Source organism: Pyrus communis, chromosome 15 (genome assembly GCF_963583255.1).
Source record: "Pyrus communis chromosome 15, drPyrComm1.1, whole genome shotgun sequence".
NCBI lineage: Eukaryota > Viridiplantae > Streptophyta > Magnoliopsida > Rosales > Rosaceae > Pyrus > Pyrus communis.
This window is the reverse complement of record NC_084817.1, coordinates 3692621-3716678: the sequence shown is the minus strand read 5'-3', so window position 1 is coordinate 3716678 and position 24058 is coordinate 3692621. Positions and strand designations below refer to the sequence as shown.

Sequence of the window (24058 nt, the reverse complement as noted above, 5' to 3'; positions counted from 1 at the left end):
TATTAACCATGTGTTCTAGAGAACTAAACATTGAACCATAAATAGTCAACATAATCAATAAACAATCAATATATACGAGGACATTATCTTATCATGCTTCTTGAAAAATTAGTGTCTAATTTGAAAAACTGAGGATGAATTTTTTCTTTTGAGCAAAGCCCATCTACTAAAATGTTTAGATTTCTCAATTGATTGAAGGAAACATATGGTAGACACTCTATACTCTAGGCCAAATACATTTTTGAATCACTTTTCTCTTCAGGGATGCAATGAAAGATGATGTGAGGACTTGTGATGATGGAGTTGTATAGCTATTTTGTTGCGTATATAGGGATGTGAGATCACAAACTATTGTATTCGGGTCAATTTTTTGAAATGTTGATTGATCAGCCAATCTAATGTACATGGAAAAATATGGATGAGCCACTATACATTATTTTGGTTGTAGCATACCAGGGTATGTGAGCCCAAATGCATTTAAGATTTTCTACATTTACACACACATTTATATTTTGTGATCTCCAAAAACACTTTAGATGACTTTTAGATTATATTGTGGATGTAAATAGATTTCAATATATTTCATACATATAACATAGTTTTACAACCCACGGCATCGTGCGGGCTCAAATGCTAGTCTAAACTATAGTGGAAAGTGACACCTTCATTATTGAGATGATGATTGATGACCATGGCATGCAGCCAAAATTTACAACATAAAATTGCTTTAGGAAACTGTTTGGACCCGATTTTGCACCTTCAGCTCGTTTAATTGAGGCAGTTCAATTTTAATACTTTTTTTTCTAAAATATTATGAGAAATGTTATTGTCATTCCAAAAATTTAATTTTGCACTTCTCACTAATGTATTTTCTTTTCAAATATAGAAAGTTGGGAATGAAAAATGATTATTTTGAAGTGCAAATAACAATCCCAGTATTATTATTGAATTATAGTAGTAATTATCTTGTGAAAATATTTTGATGAACTTGAAGATTCCAGATTGAAATCAAGGATTCACGGATCTGTTAGGGATTTTCCCTGTGGTTGAAGATTACTCTCCCTGCAATTCATGCACGTGGGGATCTCTAGAGTCCAACTTGAGAAAGACGACGTGAGTTATGGATAATTTTCAACGAGATAGGCCTGCACGTGAACAGGGCTGATCAAATCAAAATGGAGACAAAGCTGAGATGATCATCAATTGAATTTGAATTTAATTAAAGTTGGATTCAATTGGAACCTTATTGCCCGTGGTATTGGTTGCATGAAATCCACCTGGGCTTATTCTCAGCGAAGTATTTCAAATTGGATGCTAAATGTATGAGCACGTACTGTTTAAAATACAAGTACGGGTAGAAATATCAATATGCAAACTTGTGAAAATATTTACGGATATATCAAAATATCGATATTGATATTTATTGCTTTCGATAGAAATGATACAAATTTAAAATGAAACTTTAGATATTGTCGAACATTGAATTGTCTCCCCCCCCCTTTTCTTTCTCTAAATTTTTAGATATTTCCATGATAATATCGACCGTATCAAAGAAATTTTACATACATACAAGTGAATAATTGTGTGGCTAAGGATGGTGAATACTTGTCGTGCAGAGTTTGTGATAACTATTACAATTACTCATGTGCAACATGATTTCGGCTAAGGATGGTGATGAATATATATGATTATGTTTGGTCGTAGCCCCTTCAGAAACATAGCTTGAGTGCTGAAAAGTTCCTTCTTTTTATGGCCTACATATACAGATCTTGATGTGCTGAGCACAAAAATCCACTTTGACTCTTCAACTGTGTCAACAAGCATTCCACTCTGCGTGTGGGCAAGCTTCCCATTCTCCACAATCACTTCATATGCCTCCCTCTCTTTCTGCAATACAAAATTAAAAAAATTAAAAAAAGTAAAAATTTATTAGCGACGGATTTTGTAACGGTAATGTCTATGCTTCTATGAATAATATCAGTACATTTTCTATTGGTATGCTATATGTCCATGTTATCGACAAGCTGCCATTCAGTAAAGAACAAACGTCATGTTCAAAGAAGAACTGTTGCTTTAAGTATATGAGTACGCAGTTGTAAGTCCTTACTGGTCCAAGGTATTGAATGAACTGACGTTGTAAACCAGGACTTCTTGGGCACTTGTCGAGGTTTGTGCATTTGCCATCGCCAACATCCAGCCTTCATGTTGCAGGGGAGGTAAAAAGAAAAGGTTAATATAATATATAGTGTTGGTGGTAAATAGTAAAAAGGTAATATTATATAAACTGTATCATAGGAAAAGTTTTTCCTCATGAGGCAAACTAACCAGTTACCAATTAGACTACACATCGTGGTAGAAAATGCAAATTGTGTCCGTACCGATGGCGAGGATCAATCTGAGAAAATAATGATGCAAATCCATCACGGTTAGCTTGAGTGTTATCGCAAAAATGGATTAGGATTAGATTAGGTCAAATGTTCGATTCTCCTTCAAATGTAACAATTATTAGGATTGAAGTGTGATACCCACCTGCTTGTGCATGAACTGCATGAACAACCGGTTGATTTAAATATTAGTGGGCGGTTTGGTTGGGTTTTGATAGTAAAAGATTTCATACAGTCTGACTAATGACTATAATAAATTTGGATTCTTTGAACAGTGCTGATGAACAAAATTGAATAAGAAGTGGATAGATTGACACGTCCTCATCCCGACGTCGACATCGGGATCGTGGCGTGTCATAGATATACTCACAGCTTCAAGCCAGTGCTGCAGAGCTTAGTTTCTGAGCCTTCTCATCCTTGCACAAACCCTTCCCTACCTACAAACACAAATCAAACATTTTCCGTTAATTTTTATTTCTCCATAAAAACACATTTCATCAGATATCTGATTCATATGTCACTAAAATGTGTACCTATTGGCAGCCCTTGTGTCCTAGCCCGTGACCACTGCGATTGGCACTGTCATGTTTCTCAATGTTGTAGAAGGACACCGAGCTTCGTTTCAGAGCTGCAAAATCCAAAGTCCGCCACCTTCAAAGGTTAAACAAACAAGAAGAAAAAAAAAAAGATTGATTGAGCACCAAGCTACAAAGTGTACCAAAAAAAATTACAACATAGTATTTTAAGGTAGAGTTGCAAACCACAGTTCCTCAACCAAAGCAGCACAATCTGCAAGGTCTCTTCTAGTCCTGTACTCTTCTACACTTTCTGAACCTTGGTTGCCGCAGCATCGAGCTCGCTCACCGGCGGCGGAGTAAACAACACAGCCGATTCAAGAAGCAAAATAGTGGGCTTCTTTATCTGCAATGTCACATGATTATGCCCTTTGAATGATCAGATGCTTCAAGTTTTGGTTGTGTAAATTCCCAATAATTGAAGCTTAGAGTAATGCTAGGAGACTAAATTTGTAAACTAAATGATATGGAAGTTGATGATTAGATTTTACTTAAACGTTGATAAGGGTACTTATTTTCTATTGGTGACACATCATTTAGTTTGCAAATTTAATCTATAAATTTAGTCTCTCTAGCATTACTCTTGAAGCTTATTGACCTTTCTAACCCTTTTCTCAAGTCTTCTAACTCCCCTTGTTTGGTGCCCATTGAATCGAAAAACTAGTGGTTAACTACTATCACAGTCCATGCTGATAAGAGTAGAGAAAGAGAGAAAACCATCAGTTTTAATTACTCAAAAATGATCGAACCTGAAACCCAACTGGGAATTGGGAAAAGCACTTAAATTAAAATCATGCATATCCAAAATTACAAGCACAACCCCACTCAATGGGAAGTAATTTTCGCACTCGCTTTTCTTTCGCCGTTTCTTTTATGAATTAAACATATAAAAGAAAATAAAGAGACAGAAATAAGGGAAGGGATACAAAAGGAGAAATAAGGGAAACGTGAAAATGAAAAACAGGGAAGACGCTCAAGACGAGCAACGACTGCAGCCGGAAGATTAGTTGCTCAAGATGGGGTTCTTGAGGTAATTAAATATATTTAGGGTCATTTGATAACTATTTCGTTTATGGGTTCTTTTTGACTAAAAACTTGTTTGGTTAATGTTTTCAACCAAAGACTAAAACCTCAAACTCAAAACAGAAAGTTACTTTTTGAGTTTTCAAAATTTAGTTTTCAATTAAAAAAAATAAAATGGTTATAAAATGATCCTTCAATTCTTTTAAAGTACAATTTTTTAGGCAGTGAGCTAAAATCTTCATGTCCTTTAACTTGTTCAAGGTTGTTTGGCCATACAGTGGTCATTGTCTCCCAACTGTGAGGATAATTTCAAGGAATTCATTATCTTCCTGAAGGAGCACCAAGTAGACAACCAATGTCAAGATAAAATTACTGAACCGACATTCATTTTTTAATATAAAAAAAACTGACGATATAGATAATAAAGTGTAAATCTCTTTGTCGTTAACAAAACATAACAACAATTTTACCTGTACATTCTAAAATAATATTCATGAACACAAAATAAACGTCATACACAAAGAATTTCCTAAGAAAAATGGCTAATTAGTTATCTCCTCTTTTTTTGGTGGTTCTTTAAGGTATCGTTTGGTATGCAGACAGGACGGGACAGAACGGAATGGGACGGGACGGGACAGGACGGAACGGAACGGAGCGGGAGCAAAGATGCCCTCGGATGGAAACAAGGAGGCAGAAGAAGGAGACGGAGAGGTTATAATTTTGTGTTCCACGGATGTGGAACAAGTCGTTCCAGGGGGTGAGGTGGAACGAAAATTCATCCAAAACTCGTCCCGTGGAACAGCTCGTTCTACCCGTTTTAGGCGCACCAAACGTGGGACGGAACGCCTTATCCCACTCTGTTCCATCCTGTCTCACGTACCAAACGGTACCTAAAGGTGTGTGCAACGGATGATGACAAAGGATCATTCAAATTTCCTTACGAGGAATCCAGTCCAGAGATTAATGCTGCCAATCTGATGGGCCAAAAATCAACGGTTCCGATGGCTCCATTCCCACTGATCATCAAATGAGCAATACAGGCAATGCAGACGGACCAGTATTCAACCTGTTCAGGCGTCTGTCTTGCAAGTGCGCACGTGGGTTTGGGCCACGTATTGGGTGAGTGAGGGACTATCCAGTTAACCTACAACGCAAAGCACTTGAACAAGTCAACCTATCACCAAAGATAGAAGCTCTGCTCCAATCCCTTCCCCTAGACCAAGCCCAAAGATCGGGGTCTCCCATAGACTTGCATACATGGAACTGCCTAGCCCGACGGTATTGGTTTGCGCTAATTCGGCCATATGGTTGTATATAATCAATGATACACAAGTTTTCTCGAGTTAGACAACTTGATGGCGTATGCATCGATCTTGTGCACAAGTTGAGTTTAGTCACATGGCATTAAGTTCGACCTTAAACACGTAACTGTTGGTCTCGTCTATCAGTTGAATTTGGTTGAGCCTAAAAGGCTTTGACTAGGACTTAAGTAGAAAGTAGTTGATCATATGCTACTATGACATACTAGATCAATATCGCATTTTGAATCCCTATCCCAATTCTCCCATGAGCCTAATTACTGATTTGATATTAAGGTGCTTTTGAAAAAAGTAGGTATCAAAAAAAGCTAGGAGCTTTTTTGTGTTTGGTAAACTTTCAACTTCAGTTTTTTTTCACAGTCTTGGGTGAAAAAAAAAAGCCAAAAAACAGAAGCATCAAAAGCTAGCTTTGAAAAACTGACTTTTTTTGCTTCCACTACTTCTGCGTAAACCTAATTTGCAAGAAGCGCTGAGTCCTTTAATGAAACTTTCAAATACCAAAAATGGCCTTAAACAATTAAATAAAGTACACATAATACCAACTAGAAGACATTGCTGACTTCAATTGGGAGATCGTCCTCATCGACTCCACCACAACACCGTTCACTCCCAGCTTCAACAATCACCATTATTGAGCTTGGATTCCATACCTTACAGCATCGTTTCTATCTATGTCATTTCACCCATCTCTCGTTCGTCCTCTCTCACTCCCACGCCGACAAAATCGCGCCGAGAAACATGACCATCTTTTCCGGCAATAACTAGACTTGGATTTAGATTCGGTTTTGGCATTGCGGACTTGCCAAAATTTTCCAGATTGCACCGCTTATAGGAGACTGATCTTCGTATTTCTGCAAATTAGGAGATCCCAGATTGCTCAGACAGAGAAAATGAGGAAGAAAAATGTAATGAGACAGGTGAGAGAGATTGAGGAACAACCCATCAAAGATGGCATAGTCACGGCGTTGGCGCCTTTGGAATCCATGGAGATGAAAATAAAAAAGAAGAAGACGGAGCATAAAAAATAAAAACTGAGAAAATTGGGGTAGTGGGGGAGACTTCTAGAGAGATTTTTTTGATTTTTAGAAAAGTCTAGTCGATGTATAAGGAGAAAATAAAGGAGGAAGACTCTAGAGAAAGTATTAATAAATAAAATTATTATTCTTTATTTTTTGTCAAATATAAATAAAATTATTCTTATTTTACATTTAATATCATACTCATTTTTGTCATTTGACATAGTCACAGCAGCTTTATATAGAAGCTTATCAAATACCCTTACACTTAAAAGTACTTTTATAAAAAAAAAAAGTTTACCAAATATTCAACTGCTTTATTTTACAGCTGTTTATTTTTACAGTACAGTAGAAGCAGTTTTTTTTTTTAAAACACAGCAATACCAAGTTAGCCCTAAGTTTGTTATTCTTTGCCCTAAGGATGGGATAGCCTACCCTCCTAAACTTTTTATCTGCGGCTGAATTTATCATTATTTGAATCCCAATATCACTAGGATTTTCAATCTTTTTAGTGTTGTTTAGCTAAGGTTTTCTGTCTAAGAAGCTATAAATATACTCACGTACAGACATTTGTTTTAGTATAACTTGAACACAAGTAGATACATCACGTGTCATAATACAAGTGGAGAAACATTAAAAAAATATATATATACCATAGCTCTACTAAGTTATATGATACATAACGTACAAATTTATAATTTTGGTACCAATAATGCCATGTCGTTACGATGTTTCCCCCTCACACTGTATTTATGAATTATGAGAAAACAGATTCCTCAGCTCTCTCTTCTCTGAGTTTTATGTGGTAGATATCTGATTTCTCTGAGAAAACAGAGATGACTCACTTTCCCGCTTATTTATTTGGATGAGAAATACAGAAGACAAAGTATTAGGTAGATGACCATATTCATACTTTAACTCCATCTCCATGTATTTATTCCAAAAGCAGAAAAAAAGCAGATTTATTCGAGAAAGAAATAAGGAATTGTCTGAAAAGTTTTAAAACAGAAAAGAAGGAATCCAATGTGGAATTTTCCTTTTGAAGAACAAGAAAGGAGATTATTATTATTTTTATTTTTTTGAAAAATTAATGAAAATGATTTGAAAATTTTGAATTTTAACGAAAATGACAAAATAAATTGTAAAGTGAATAGTATCATGATTGACTTTTTAGTATAAAAATGTGATTTTTCGTTAAAATAAACAGTATCGAAAATTTTTCGTTAAAGGGTTTTTTTTTTTTTTTTTCTTTCTCTTTCCGCTTAATTTATTCAGAAAATTAAGAAAAAAACTGGAAATTTGAAATCTTGGTGGGAAGAAGGAAGGGGAGACAAGAGTGTGGAACCTCGATGTCAACGACTGACAAAAACATAAACGGTCCGGTTGGCATTTGTCTGGTTGGGAAACCTCCAGGTCGAAATCGGTTAATAAAATGGATGACAAAGGAAAAGCACTTTTCTCTAAATAAATGCTTCTTTCTTTCCCAAAAGCACTTCACTGTACCTGCCCAGATTCAAATACAGTTGATGAGATGACCTTAACGTAAAAAAGCGTTTTCTGGCATTTAGAAGCGTTATTGATTATACACAACACTAATGCTCATTTAATGTTGAATTTCTTCTCATGAAAAAGTAATATGTGACTCGTCTTTTAAATTAGTTCGGGTGATGAAAGAGTGTGAGGTGCTAAGTTAAAATTAAGATAAATTCGTAATTCGATTCCTATAATAAAATAAAAGTACATGTAACATGTCGTTTCAAGCTTTAAAGTAAATCATTTCATATGATATATCAAGCTTCCAATGCATCCGAAACCTACTTGTGACATGCCGTTTATATTTCAGAACATTTTAAAAACAGGGCTTCAAACAAAAGTCATCAAATTGAATCATTGTTTATGTCTATCTTGTCACATTAAATTCAAAATTTTAAGCAACGGAGAATGTGACAACTCAAACATCTTTTTCTGAAAGCACCCCTAAAGCTTCCAAACATTTCAAATGACTCCATCAAAGCTGGTCTCATCTTTTTAGCAGTAAATCATTAAATCTTCACTTTGATCGTCCATTTTTGGTTCTTGGATTTTGTTGGTGAAAACCACAAAACCAAATATGATTCATCAAAACACGCGGTCACATTCCACGTGGCCAAATCCCATTAGCCACAGGTGGTCCCACAAACACAATTAACCATCTGACTGCGACAGAAGACCATCCAATCCAGGAGGATCTTCTGTCGGTTTGCTTTTCGTACTTTTCGTAACTTTTAATGTACTGACAAAACGGGGTCGTGCCGTCGTGGCCTCCGGTCGTTTTTCCCCAGAAAAAGCAGTGGCCCTAGTGGGGGTTCAATTTCGTAAATTCCTCCCCCCACGGGGGCAAAAGCTGCACCTTCCCCCAAAGAGTCGAGCGCCATTTGCTTCCCAATTTGTCCCTTATTGTTTTGAATTTCAAATATCAAATATCGAAACGGCTCTGTTTTTTGGGACCAAAAAATAAGCCCTACAAAACAAAGCAAATCACCCACGTCCCAAAAGCTTTGAGTTTCATAAATCCACCCGGAAGTTTCACTAATCCACCCGGTAGTTTCATTAATCCATCAGGAAGTTTCATAAATCCACCTTGAAGTTTTATAAATCCACGCTGCAAACCTCTGTTTTTGCTTGTTTTTCTGCTGAAGCAAATTTTTTTTCGCTCAAATGGGTGCTTCTGGTAAATGGGTCAAGGCTCTGATCGGGATGAAAAAACCCGACAAGGACGACCCGGTAAAGCTTCGATCTTTACCATATTTCCATTTTTTTTTTTAATTATTTGTGCTGGGTTTATGAATTTCTGAACTTTTTTTTTCTGGGTTTGATTTGTTTGAAGGTGAGTGGGAAGAGCAAGAAATGGAAGCTGTGGAGGAGTTCTTCAGGGGATTTAGGGTCTACTTGGAAGGGTTTCAAAGGTAATTACAGGGCGGGATCGGAGGGGTCGGATTCTCCGAGAGGGGCGGATGTTTATAATGCAGCAGTGGCTGCGGTGGTTCGAGCACCGCCGAAGGATTTCAGGGTTGTGAGGCAGGAATGGGCTGCTATCAGAATCCAAACTGCTTTCCGAGGCTTCTTGGTAGGAAAAAAATCACTTTCTCTCAATATTTATTTAATTTGTTTTTTAAATGTCTTAATTTGAACAACCTGCTTGTTGATGTAAGAAAGTGCTTTTCTGTTATAATTGTAGCTTTTGATTGGCAGAGCTTTTGAAATAAGCACATAGTTAGTGTTGAAGTTGCTCAATACAGTCTGTTTGATAAAATGCCTAGCTGCCTATTGGGCTTAATTTTTAAGGATTTGGCTGCTATTGATGAAAGTTGAAGCTTTTTGTATGGGGAAACTGATTTGCAGGCGAGAAGGGCTTTGAAGGCCTTGAGAGGAATAGTGAGGCTGCAAGCTCTGGTTCGGGGCCGGCAAGTGAGGAAGCAGGCTGCTGTGACACTGAGGTGCATGCAAGCTCTTGTTCGAGTTCAGGCTCGTGTGAGAGCTCGTCGCGTGCGAATGTCCATGGAGGGACAAGCTGTGCAGAACATGATCAATGAACGTCGCACCCAGGCCGATCTCTTAAAAGAAGCTGAGGTAACTTGAGCTTTTAAAGTTCTTTGCTGTCATTTGAATATCGTCACAGAAGAAAATATTCTTGGTTTGAACTTTGAAGCGGCTTTTTCGAACTTATGTTTTTGTAATAAGTATTAAAAATAGACAAATAATTGCAGGAAGGGTGGTGTGATAGCAAGGGAACAATAGATGATGTTAAAGCAAAGATTCAAATGAGGCAAGAAGGAGCATTCAAGAGGGAGAGAGCAATTGCTTATGCTCTTGCTCAGAAGGTAATAAAACATGGAAATTGACTTCGTCGGGAACCTCCTTGTAGTTTGTCTGTTAAACTAAGTGCCTTTCTCTTCACATTACTGATATAAGCAAGATTGTGTTTCTTTTTGTCTTCTCAGCAATGGAAATCAACCCCAGATTCGAATTCGAATTCTCGTACCAGGTCCTCAGTGTACTCTCTCAGTAAGAACAATGAATTTGACAAGAACAGTTGGGGATGGAGTTGGTTAGAACGTTGGATGTCAGCGAAGCCGTGGGAGACTAGGCTGATGGAAGAGTCACACAATGACTCTTCTGAGATCACACCGCCTCCAAAGAGCTGTGCAGACCCTTTCGTGGGAAAACAACATTCGAAATCTTCAGAACCATGCTCCGTTAAAGTCAGGAAGAACAATGTCACCACTAGGATTTCTGCAAAGCCTCCTCACGTAGGGCAAGCTACTCGCTCTTCTTCGAGCCCAAGTTCCGAATTCCGGTATGATGAGAGCTCTGCTTCATCTTCACTGTGCACATCCACGCCGCCAGTTTCTGGGAACACCGGATTGGCATCAGATAGAACAGATGACGGCTGCAACTATAAGCCGAGTTACATGAACCTGACTGAGTCAACGAAGTTGAAGCAGAAACCACAGAGTTATCTGTCTCAAAGAACTCAAAGGCAATCCATGGACGAGTTTCAATTCCTCAAGAGGTCTGGGGCATTCTCTAATGGGGATTCAAAAAGTAGTGCTGGTTCTGAGCCATTTTCAGCCAACTTCTCCAAGCCGCTCGGCATGCCAACGCGGTTGGATAAGAACTCTATGAAACTGAGGTGAAAGGGGCACCTCGATCATACAATCAGCTGGGTTAAGTTCATTTTGATTGAGAAGATCAACAGCTAGTTGTTCCCTGTTCCCTATTTTTTAGAATGTGTAATTTTAAGTGTGTGCTAGGAATAGAAGAGTTCAGTTTTCATTTGAACATAGTTAATTTATGAATATGTGGAATCGAATATTTACTTAATTCAAATGCGATGGATCATTGAACTCATTGCGGGCTTTCTTGCAATGCATTGGTCTCTAGCAAATTTATATTCAAATTGATGATTTATATCACATAATATACATCGAAGATGGCTAATACATTCTGTATATCTAATGCGATGGATCATTGAACTCATCGTGGGCTTTCTTGCAATGCATTGGTCTCTAGCAAATTTAGATACAAATTGATGATTTATATCACATAATCTACATCGAAGATGGCTAATACATTCTGTATATCTAATCTTTCAGTTGCCTTCTTAAGTGAGTGATAAGTATTATAAGGTCTGATCGGGCGAGTGGAAGAATGATTCTTGCATCATGTCCGCTTTATGACTCGAAGCTTGACGCCATTCTTGAACTTGAAAACAATGCCGTATTCAAGCTGCAGAGGTACCTCCATAAATGGAGAGTGCCGGAACACATACTTCCGGTATAAGTGAATCAGTGCAAGCTTTATTTCTTGCACGGCAAATTTCTGACCAATGCAGGTTCGAGGCCCGAGTCCAAACGGTAAAAAGGCATATGGATGCCTTTGTTTCTCTTCTTTGCAACTTGGATCAAACCTCTCTGGCCTGAACTTTTCTGGCTCTGGGAAGTTCTTTTGATCTTTCGCTAAAACTCCGAGGGCTAACCAAACCCAAGTCCCCTGCTCCTCAAAAACAAGACGAATTAATCCAACATATACACAAACCACTTTCAAATCACAGACAAAAAGACATTTCTTCAAAGAGGTCCTTAGCAGAAGCAGAGCAATACCTTCGGTAGAAGATAACCGCCTATTTCAATTTCTTTAGATGTTTCTCTTGCAACTAATGGGGAAACCATGTAAAACCTCATTGCCTCTTTAACAACCTGCATTCGAAAAACCAACATGTAAACCAACTAATGAGGAAGCTTCCTCAAATGCAACATTGAAATTTGAGAAGCCTTGCCTGATCAAGATAAGGAAAGTTGTGTTGGAGATCACTAGCAGTTGGCATCTGATCTGGCTGTCCAAATCCATCGATCTCTGCCAGCAACTTTTTTTCAACTTCGGGATGTCCAGCAACCAAGTAGACAACTGAAGACAATGTGAATGCTGTGGTGGTCGACCCGGCAAGGAGATGCTCATAAGCAAGTGCACTAATGTAATCCTGTGCGAAAATATTTTTCGAAACCCTCCCCGACTCCCTTGCATTCAGTATAAGTGACAAGAAGTCTTTTGAACCTCGTCCGCTGTCTTTCATTCTCTTTTCCACAACCGCATCAAGCCGGCTAGTCAAATGCCAGTTACTACGTTCGATTTTTCTGTCCATAGTGCCAGGAATTCTCTTCAACATCTGCCAAAACGGCCACTGGAGTATGGGGACAAGTAGTCCTAGTATGATCGATAAGGAACCCGAAAAGTCCAGCTTAAGTTGTGCTGTGGAATATATGTGTTGGTTGATGAAGTCCGAGACTTCATTGTCATTGTTGTATTTTCCATCAATCTTTTCCATTGACTTGCCGATGGATTGTGGTTTAGAAAGGCCAAAGTTGACACCAAATGCAGTTTGTCCTATTACATCCGTAGCCAATTGAAGGGAGATGTCGGAAAAGGTAATATCTTCTTCTACTTCCGCTGTGGAGGCAAGTTTTTGAGTTGCACATTCAACAAATGACTGCATTGTAGGCACAAGACTGGCTAAGTGTGATGGTTGATACATTGACAATATAGTGTTTCGCATCGTAGCCCATCTTGCATCCCTGCAGCATGCTCAAATTCCATCAGATGTTCTTTAATCTTCATTACTATAATCAATATGAAGAGAGATTCGAACTTAAACGTAAAAGAAGTGAACCCAATGTCTTGACTAATTGACCTAATACACGTCTACTATAACTTTAACCGTGGTCCGTGGGTAGATGTTCCAATTCATTTTATAACAATATAACATACAAAAAATATACCTGGTTAAAAAGAGACCCTTCTGATGGAGAGGGGAAGCTGCAAGGGGAGATGGAATGCTTCTGTTCTTAATGTCTTTGAATTTCTTTATTCCAACTTCCCTACAAAGCTCTGCATCTGCTACAATTACGAGTGGTTGTCTACCTATATGAAACCTGCCAGGATGTGTTACCAAAAACTTAAGAGATGAGTTACGCGCATACATAAGTGACTTACCTTAGCATATTATAAATCAAGGTAACACATAATTGCAACGTTAGATTTATCACCAGATCTAATTTTTAACTAAGGTCCTTCATTTCAACCATACTGGTATCGTTTGGTATGCAGACGGGACGAGACGGAACGGAATGGGACGGGACATGGCGGAACGGAATGGAGCAGGAGCAAAGATGCCCTTGGATGGAAACAAGGAGGAAGAAGAAGGAGACGGAGAGGTTATAATTTTGTGTTCCACGGATGTGGTGGAACGAGTCGTTCCAGGGGGATGAGGTGGAACGAAAATTCACCCAAAACTCGTCCCGTGAAACAACTCGTTCCACCCGTTTTAGGCGCACCAAACGTGGGACGGAACGCCTTGTCCCATTCTGTTCCGTCCCATCCCACGTTCCAAATGGTACCACCCGTGGAACGAGTCGTTCCAGGGGGATGAGGTGGAACGAAAATTCACCCAAAACTCGTCCCGTGGAACAGCTCGTTTCATCCGTTTTAGGCGCACCAAACGTGGGACGGAACGCCTTATCCCACTATGTTCCGTCCCGTCCCACGTTCCAAACACCTTACCGTTTGGAACGTGGGACGGGATGGAACATAGTGGGATAAGACGTTCCGTCCCACGTTTGGTGCGCCTAAAACGGATGGAACGAGCTGTTCCACGGGACGAGTTTTGGATGAATTTTCGTTCCACCTCACCCCCTGGAACGACTCGTTCCACGTCCGTGGAACACAAAATTATAACCTCTCCGTCTCCTTCTTCCTCCTTGTTTCCATCCGAGGGCATCTTTGCTCCCGCTCCGTTCCGTTCCGTCTTGTCCCGTCCCGTCCCGTCCCATTCCGTTCCGTCCCGTCCCGTCTGCATACCAAACGATACCTAGGCACACAAAAAAGGAAGCAAAAAAGTAACTTTTGCACAATCTACTGTCCAGATGAAAAAATGTCACAAACAGTTAGTAAGCTTATAATTTAGAAAACAGTGGATCAAATGTAGCATGACCTATATGGCACTAATTTGAAGTCTCGTTTCTTTTTAACAAAATGATATTATATTATAAACTACTCTATTAATTTATGAATAGTGGGGATTTGAACTTGAGTACAAGGGATTTGACATACTGTCCTGGACAACTGACCTAATCTTGTATGCAATCTCGCACTTGTTGTCAAATTTCTTTGGAAAAAATTCGGGGAAAAACAGACAAATTATGCATAATCAAACATATACACGCATAACGCTACTAACCTGAAAATAGGGCCATACTCTTTGGCAAGAACCGAGAATACATCAGGACCATACTTTGCCATCAAGGGAATGTGTCCTACCAGAGGGATAGTAGGTGGGCCAGGTAGCCTTCTCATTCCCCAGTAGGGCCAGTACAAATACCCCAAAACTCCTACCAGTATTGCCAACACCATGAAGATGGTAAACAACAGTTCAATGCTTCCTATCATTCTCTCAGTCTCTTGAATCTAATTCTTCAAGGGAGCTGAGCTCAGGTTGGTTTAATATATAGACTGGTGATGGAATATTCGGGGGGTCCCACTACTAACCTGAAGCAACTGCTACGCCGTTAATAGTTGATCCTTATCGCAATCAAGATGATTGTTTTTCTGTCGTGCCTTACAAATTATTACATTCCTGAAAACTGAGAACCAATAGTGGAAGGGATTCCGTACCTCTCTTCGCAATGCCACGGGCGACGTTGAGATTCCTCTCTGATTCGTTTTCACAGAACTAGCAATATTTGTATATTCTCTGCATACAGATCGTTGCTGTCATGTCATCAAAACTTTCATAGTGGATGGTGATCTCAAAAGTTCCAAGTCCCCAACTTTCAAATAAGTTCGTTCATTTGAATGTCTTTCACCCAATCATCGATGGAAGACTTGAAGAAATCTATAAGTGCACCCATGACTTTCCAAAGATCCCCATACGCAAGGTAAGCGACAGCAGAAATTCATATGGTCACCCACAGGGCCACACGTACCCTACTCTACCGAAAGCACTAGAGGCTCCTCCACTGACAGAAGCAGCCATCCTTCTATGCCTCCCACCCAAAGTTTGAGGTTGAAGAGCCGAAAAAGTCTGAAGCATCCCCACCCAGAATGACACTGAGAATTGAAACATCTAAAGTCGTATAATTTTAGAAAGAAAATTTGGAAGGAAAGAAGTCTTTGCGAGCTCTTCGGTCTTGTTGGCTGACTAACAAGTGGTACGTTCGTTGGTTTTCACTGAATCATTGCCCGCGGTGAGCTGCCGCACACAATTGTCTTTTTTCGTGAAGGAGGCAGATTGTCTCCTCCTGTTTGGGTACCCTTTCCATCCCCTCTTACTTTGTGCGGTTACGGTTAAGTCACGTTAATATTTTATATAGATTTTTTTTATAGAGATAATAAGACAAAAAACAATAGGAATATAAAATGTTGACGTGGCTTAACCGTGACCGCACAAATAAAAGAGAATGGGAAGGGCACCCAAACAGGAGGGCAGACAATCTGATTCCTGTAGTGAAAGCCTGCTCTCCAATCTAAGCCTGACACTATTTTCTGACATTAAGAACATTGCCATGTATTTTTTTATGCTTTTTTCTTGTATTATTAAGTGACACACCCTAACCCGGAATGTCCACTTGGACTTTGAATTGAGTTGTGTTGGCCGACATATGGAGGGTGACGAAACCATAAAGTGTAGTGTAGTGGGGAAAAGGATGTGAATAATTTTAAATCTAAAAGTTCCTAAACTAAAGAGTACACGGGTGAGCAGGATTGAACCCAATTCACACGTGATATCAGAGTATAAGATAGTATAGAAAATAGAATAAGGGTTATACCACTAAAGATAACCATCTCCTGAGATTTGCCAGAATCCTCGTTTACAAGTAAGCATAGCTACTAAACCTAGAGGGGCAAAAAACAAAGTTGACTGGGTTAGCAAAACAACGTTTTTAAGAAAACCTTTATTTTCGAACATAGTAACCCCTCGTTGTAAAATAAGTATAATTTCCTTAAAACATACTACGTAAGTATGTAAACAACAATTCAATAACAATATAACCAGAAATATGCCAAGTCATGATATATCAATGCCACGGTAATATAATTATGTGATAATCAAGTATAACTAAGTGCTCATCCATCTAAGCTGACACATAAGTTCGAACAGATAATCTCTGACACGAACATGACTGGGTGTAATCAATACGCTCTAATACTACGATTACATGAAGGCTCATGCAGAAGCACGTCACATACGAGTCGCAATTGCCTAATGCAAATTGTATGATGGGACTGGCACCTAACTTGAATCCAAGGCGAGCGAACGGTATGATGTGAACATACATGTGAAAGAATGGTCCTGGCCCTGGGGAGAGTACAACACCGGTGCAGCAAGATGAGCATGTACAGATATGTATGAATGTCATAACAGTAATATCTCAACCATATAGCAGCATTTATCACATTTAATATCACAATAACGATACTTGGCAATATAAGCGTAAAATGAAGTAAATACGCATTTAGGGAAACTATCAATAAGTATAGGTAGAAAGCAAATTGCCCACTCACATATACTTGTGAAGTTTCAACCATTCAAGCTAGGAAGCTGAAATCTCCAATAATAATTGCACCTAAGCACATAAAAGGGTACAATTAATAAAACTTTACTCAGACGATTGAATTTCTAAAAACAGACATCATAAATGGATACAGGACTTCGAAAATAGCCTAGGAGGGGTCTCGAACGAAAACCCGAAAAGTCAAAGTCAACGGTCAACGGTCGGACGGGGTTGGGTCGATCAAACGGGTCGGGTCAACTAGGTCAAACCGAGTTTGGGTTGGACCGGGTCAATAGGCTGGAGGCCCTAAGTTCTTGGACTTGGGTTCTAAGGCCCAAAGGGTTTAGTGGGTTTGAAGCCCGTTAGGTTTAGGGTTTAAAACTCAAGTTTAGGGTTTAGTGGGCTTGAGGCCCGACCCAGGTCCTTTTTAAAAAGCCACGGGTTAGGCTTGGCTTCTAGATGGATTAGGTTTAGGGCTTAAGTCTAATGGGCTTGGGTTTAATAGCCCAGCCAAGTATTGGACCAAGGGCCCGAGTCACCAACGATCTGAAGGCTTGATCTGCTTGTGATTGCTGGAGAAAGAGGCCGAAGTCTTCCATGCTCCAATCAACGCCTAAGCGTCACCTTAGGCTCCGATCTAGGTATCAAAATAAAGGCGGAGGTGAGAAAAAGAAAGTGGTACCTGTGGTTTGCCGTGGAACGACAGTAGCTGGCCAGATCTTGGATTGAGAGCCTCGACACTCGCTGAGATCATTTCTTGGGGCTTTTTGCACCGAGACGAGGAATGGTGGAGGAAAGTTTGCGAAGGTGGTGATGATGCAGCACTGTCGCCGAGGTGTCACGGTGGGAGTGTCTGGGTATGGGTATCACTGGGAAAGAGAGTCCTAGAGAGAGTTGAGAATTGCAAGAAATTGACGAAAGGAAGAGAGAGGGAAAGAGAGCTAAGTGTGTGAGATCCAGGGGAGAGAGTGTGTGTTAGTGATGAGGTAGGGTGGTGCCACGTGGCAACCCTAGAGTGGTCCACTTTGTAAAAATATCTCAAACGTAAGAAATTTACTAAAATGTCCCTATTGTTCCGTGTTCCGTAAAATCTTCGTTTTAGCTCCAAATTGAAATTTGCTTGCTCCTACAGGTTCGTATCGCCGAGTACTTCAAGAATACATCAAAAGAGTGAGTCATACGTCTCCCTAACCGAATGTCAGTGAAAGTCAAAATCCTTGCCTCAAGGGCATTTTTGTAAAACCACGTGTCTAAAATTTATAAAATTGCAAATGTAGGGACGAGTTATCACATTAAGTTTTTTTTTTTTTTTTTTTTTTGGTTAAACGATAAATTTTGTTAGATTAGATGTTAAATTAGTCACCAACGAAATTCGAACCCACCATCTGTTTTTTATCCTTTTTTCTTGTATTATTAAGAGTTAAGTTTATGTATCCTGATTAGGTGTACATTTTTTTTTTCAATATCAATAAAATTCCTCAGGGAAATTGAAAAAAATAACCAAATTTCGGACCCTAAATATAAGTATAACCAAAAGGTGATATGAAAATACTAATACACCCTTAAAATAAAGTTTTCTAAACACAAAAAAAAAAAAAAAAAAAAAAAAAGAAGGCTCGGCTATCTTTTACCGCCATCTTTGTCCTTTCTAGACGATAATCCAAAACCACATAAACCTAACTCAAGCACAGCCAGCCATGGCGTGCAGCACGATCCCTCTCTCTTCCTCCTCTTCTTCCTCTTTTATACTCTCACACACAACTTTTGTTTAGTTTCGAACCCCCAAAATATTTTTGACCTCCTCCACATGAAGACAACTCTCAGTCTCAGTCTCAGTTAGCTTCCTCCTCTGCTTTCCAATTTCTGATTTTCAATTACGACGATGTAATCCTTGAGTTCGAGCACTTGCACCACCAAGCTTACAACAAGGCCTTCGCTCACTTCAGTGTCCGCTGCCCTTCCTTAACATCTTAGCCCCTCAATTGGGACCTCCACCTCTAAGATCAGCTCCAGAACCAAATTGTTGGTGAAAAGCTGAAAATAAGATGTTCCCTACCTCTTTTTCTTTCATTTTCTCCAAAGGTTGAACTTTGGATTTTGTTTTCGTCTATGATTGAATTGGGGTTTTGGGTTGTTTAAGGAACTTCAAGGAGCACGGGTGGCTTCGAACTTATTCAATTCTACTTCGAATCTCCTGATTTTAATTGAATCTTGCTTTGTTTAATTTCCATGGATGACATTTTTTTTTTTTTTTTTGGTTTTTTTGAGAAAATTTTATTTGAGGTGTGTATTAGTACTTTCATATCAACTCAACTTTTGGTTATAATTATCATAAATTTAAAATGGTGGCTAGAATTCTATTTAGGGTCCAAAATTTGATTAGTTTTCCAAATTTCCCAATTCCTCTCGTATCATCGAGGTTTTCTAGAAGTATAAAAAAAAACAACAAATGGCGTTCAAAAAAAAAAACAACAAAGAAACGGAGGTTTCTCCACATTAATTAGTGAGAGTTTTCTTTTGTTCAAAATCAGTGAGTGTTTTTCTTCCTGTGAGGAATATTATTTCTACCAATGCATCCGAAAGGCCCCATGTCCAAACAATATAAACGTACAAGGATGTCGTTGTGTGGTAATGAAACTTGAAGTTCCAAGTTCCATCCTAAAACAACACACAAACCACTCGAATTACATAAAACGTGTATGATTTCACATATGAGATATACATAAGGTAATCAGTGAAAACACAGTTCGTCATAATTTCATAAATACTAGTTCATATAGAAAAACAAAGCATTACATTAGACTAAACAACAAAATTAAAAGGAAACAAATTAACGCTAATCATCCATCAACAAAATTAAGTTGATAACTGCTAACTGCTATCTACACAGGCTACATCGATCTAAAGCTGCATCAAATTAAAGCATAAGCTTCAAGGATCGAAACCCTTCACCAGTCTCCGATGACTCCTCCGCCTGCAATGCAGGAAAGAATAAACAGAAAATCAAGACCATTGGATACAAAGAAACACACATTCAAAAAGTACAAGCAGGAAGCAACAATCATTCAAATTAAGCAAAATCATTCAAAGGATACAAAGAAACAGCAGCATTCGTGTTGGGCCCTCAGCAACATTCACCATTCCCTTCTGCACGTCACGGATCGTTGCATTATTTATCGCTTACAGCAAATCAACAAACATACATACCAATTAGTTAATGAAAAGCCAAGTTCTTGAATCAATATACCAACATATAGATATAGGAACGGAGTTGTAGGGGACAACCAGCACACGTTGCACTTCATCATCATCAGACACTTTTGTTATCGTCGTCACGGCTTGGGTTGGGTCTGATAACCCATTTCATCAAGAAGGTCTTGCAAGTCCTTACTCCAATCAGCCGGCTCTGCAACCAAATCATCCACCTCAACGTCGATTTCTGATTCGTCGCCCACCACGACAACTTCCTCCTCCGGGTTGCCACCAATGAGTTCATCACTCCACAGCTCCTCCCATATAGTCTCACTGACAGAATCCAAGTGGCCTCCAGTAGTACTTGTGGGTACTAAACTCGGATTAGGGTCCTTTATACCACTGCTCGATTTGTTGTCCAATGCAGCAGTTGAGAGGAAGTTCTCAATATCCGGCTCCATATTTGCCAACTCTCCCTGATCCTGGTTTGCCGAGTAGTCTTCGACATCGATTATAGGCGCTTCTTGCAGATTCTCAAGACTGGGACAAGCAGCCAGTCTGCGTTTTCGACCAATTTCAATACCGTGCAACTTTCTATTCTTAGCATTCTTCTCAACAAGGTGCTGGAGAAAAGATGGACTATTGAGTGCTTTGGCAAGGAAAGTGGTCATCTGCTGCTGTTTTTTCTCCGTGGCCAGCAACCGGCCTTCCATTACCATGACTTGCTCCCTTGAATTATGTTGCTGCTGCCTCAACTTCACAAGCTCCGTCATCAAAACGTTTCGGTCTCTTTTCAGTCTTTCAAGCTCGGTTTCTACTCCGTACTGCCCCAATTCAACACAATCTCCTCCTCCAACTTCTTGTTGCATACTCTGTGAGACATGTCTCCTCCTCTTGATGGTCTTCAGCAAATGCCTCTGCCCTCCTAGAAACCCTTTGTTGGCGAATTCCCATCGGTCCGAATCAACCTTTTTGAAGCCCTGCATGCATTCAGTTGATGAGCAAGCCTTGATATTTCCCGGATAAGGATGTAAAGTAATCCAACAAAGGAACAATTTGAGTAATTCTTACACTAAACCAAAAAAATTGTTAAGAAAATTAGCAGGCAGACAATTTTTTTAGAAAATATGAGATGGAATTTGAACAAATTTCCAACCATGCAGAGAACACTCATGAGAATCCACAGGAAGTTGAACAAGTAATTGAATACGAAGAACCTATGAAGAACAATGCAAGAAAAATCAAGTTTCTAAAGTACTTACGTAAGTATTGAGCTGACGAATGAAGCTGGAGAAGTTACTGTGCTTGAAGTAGCGAGTAAGGAGAGTGGTGGAGAACTTGTGAGAGTCCCACACAACGAAGCTGTTGCGAGCTCTGGTCCAGGAAACAATGGCGTCCGTGGAAGGATCCTCCACCATTTCAAACGTCTTAGTGAGAAACGGCGGCGGACCCACCTCGTGCAGCCCCTCTACTGGTTGCGGCGGGAAGCTTGTCTCCTCCTCTTTCACCACCACTCCATCCATGGTTAACGGTTCCCACAAATTATTAGTAACCTCAGTACCAAAAGACAGGATTTTTACTTTTGGAAGAGGATTTTGAGAATTGGGTTTTCGGATTTGATGCGATTTCTGGAATTTGGGTTGCCGAATTCGAGCTTTGTAGTGAAATTTGTGAGCTTTATGAGGGAAAGGGATGCTCTCCGAATCCCAAAATATTTTTGTGTGTACTTTCTTTGTGATGTGGAGGAGAGAGAACGAGTTATATTTAAGGCCGTGGAAAGGAACTTTCTAGAGAGAACTGGGGCCTGCTGTCTCGTTTCTCAAATTTGTAAGAACTTTCTTCTCCCACTTGTCAATATTATATTGTATTTAGCCTTAAATTATCACATAAATATGATAATTCATTCTTTTATTATTCGTATCAGTAGTTATTATCTTGTTTGCTTTATAAACTTTATAATTTAATAAAATTTGAAAGTATTATAATAATAAAGTGATCCAGCAAAGCAATTCTTAGTGGAAGATTATTTTATTAAGATCTAGAAAGATGCAAGACTTTATTAACATATTTCAAGCGGGGAAAAATCCAGATTTCTTCCGTCAAAACCATCAAGTCCACTCATTCAGATTTTTGAAATTTGATCCAACTGCTAAAATTATTATAACTTTTAAGGATCACATGTTTGTAACTGTTAGATCAAATTTTAATGATTCAAATAAGTGAACTTGGTGGTTTTGATGAGAGAGATCCGAAGATGATCTCTTCTCATTTCACACAAGAAGCAAAAATTAATTATTTTATTTTGTTTATCTCAAAGCTCTAGAACCTTCTAAATGTTTTGGGTTGTGTTGAGGAATAACTATTTCAAAGCTTACTTAATTAGGTTAATTGATAAGGGCAATGTTTCTTTTTTACGGTACTTGTTTATCAAGAAATAAAACTTAACTATTTTAAACTTTCCTCATTGGGGATAAGAATACAAAGTTTAAGATTTATACTTATGTCTGAAATGTTTTTCTGTTCAATCTATATAACTTAATCAAGTAGTCAATTTTAAAATTCAAAACGCGTAACTTTTATTTAGACAATTTTAAATTGTTGACACGGAAAAAAGTGATCATTGAACTTTCCACATATACAAATTTCGTCTGATACCAAATACGAAATTTGAAATTACATACTAAAATCTATAAAATAACAGAAGTAGCCCAACTTCTTAATTATTTAATGCGAAACTTTAACTAAAAAGAACTCTGCGTGAGGACAATGAAGAGACTTCATGTGGTATCCAGATGGACCAAACCAGTTGGATAAGATTTTAGAATATGCTTTGGCTTCGAATATTTATCCAATATTCAGATTTAAAAATAATATAAAAGAAGATATATGAGATAGGAACAAATTTCTTTCATTCTTCAGCCCAAAAATATTATATGAAATGAGCTCTTGTAGTTCAGCTTTTTTTATTTTATCTTTAATAACCTCGTCGAGGAAGTTTTATTGATATGAAAAACAAATATTACATTGACACATTTCAATCTGGAATGTCCACTAAGACTCCGAATCAAGTTGTGTTGGCCGACACCTGGTAGGTGACAAAGCCATAAAGAGTAATGATGTGGAAAATGTGAATAAATTTAAACCTAAAAGTACCTAAATGCAAGAGTGCGCAATGAGCAGGAATGAACCCATTTCACATGTGATGATAGAGCAAAGTACAGTACAGTAAAATATGATGAGAATTATACCATCAATGGTAATCGTCCACCCCAAGATTTGTCAATAATCCTCGTCAGTACGAAAACTCTACTACTAGAACCTGGAGAGGCGAAAAATAAGGGTGAGTGAGCCTAAAAATAAAGTTTTATAAAAAACTTTTCTAAAAACATTGTAACCCCTCGCTGTAAAACAAGCATGATTTTTCAAAAATCATCCTACATATAAGTATGAAATCCAATGCATGCCAACAATAAATCCAAAAATATGCCACAACAAAATATCTCAACGGCAATATGAATATAATCATAAGCTCAACAATATGTACTAGCAGGCAAGTCGGAGTCACCTAATGTGACATATACGACTGCATCTATTGCTCATCAATCTATGCTAACACACGAGTCAGAGTCACCTAATGTGACATGTACGACAGGCTAGGTGTAATAATATACGCTTTAATGCTTTGATCACGTGAAGGCTAGCGCTATGCGCTGATCACCTACAAGTCGAAGTAGCCTAATGCGACCTGTACGACATGCTAGCACCTAACTTGGATCCAAGGTGAGCGTACGGTGCGGGAGGTGAACAATCACGTGAAGGCTAGCTCTGGACCAGGGTGGGAGCACTAACACCGGGGTGCAGCAATGATGAGTGAACTATATGAGTATAAGCATGCCATAGTAATGCAATAATTCTAATCAACATAATAAACTTACCTAAACTTACTTGCGCATCTCGTAAGAT

The 24058-nt window shown here is 38.8% G+C and overlaps 3 protein-coding genes and 1 pseudogene across 3 annotated transcripts; 1 reads left to right on the top strand and 3 right to left on the bottom strand.

Annotated features, from left to right (window-relative positions):
• Positions 1-1588: 1588 nt before the first annotated feature.
• On the bottom strand, positions 1589-3679 carry LOC137718130 (IQ domain-containing protein IQM4-like; annotated as a pseudogene).
• A 5134-nt stretch (positions 3680-8813) lies between these two features.
• Positions 8814-11198, top strand: LOC137718553 (protein IQ-DOMAIN 6-like). Its single transcript, XM_068458106.1, has 5 exons — positions 8814-9080; positions 9184-9423; positions 9699-9926; positions 10064-10177; positions 10298-11198. Exons 1-5 carry the CDS (start codon positions 9015-9017, stop codon positions 10991-10993), a joined length of 1344 nt encoding a protein of 447 aa, XP_068314207.1. The 5' UTR covers positions 8814-9014; the 3' UTR covers positions 10994-11198.
• A 108-nt stretch (positions 11199-11306) lies between these two features.
• Positions 11307-15453, bottom strand: LOC137718552 (cytochrome P450 711A1-like). Its single transcript, XM_068458105.1, has 5 exons — positions 14590-15453; positions 13133-13285; positions 12136-12928; positions 11960-12055; positions 11307-11849 (listed from the first exon to the last, which is right to left on the bottom strand). Exons 1-5 carry the CDS (start codon positions 14796-14798, stop codon positions 11520-11522), a joined length of 1581 nt encoding a protein of 526 aa, XP_068314206.1. The 5' UTR covers positions 14799-15453; the 3' UTR covers positions 11307-11519.
• A 4319-nt stretch (positions 15454-19772) lies between these two features.
• Positions 19773-21780, bottom strand: LOC137718758 (heat shock factor protein HSF30-like). The gene is made up of 2 exons (XM_068458296.1): positions 21358-21780; positions 19773-21075 (listed from the first exon to the last, which is right to left on the bottom strand). The coding sequence occupies exons 1-2, from the start codon at positions 21616-21618 to the stop codon at positions 20236-20238; spliced, it is 1101 nt and encodes a 366-aa protein (XP_068314397.1). The 5' UTR covers positions 21619-21780; the 3' UTR covers positions 19773-20235.
• Between the last annotated feature and the right edge of the window lie 2278 nt (positions 21781-24058).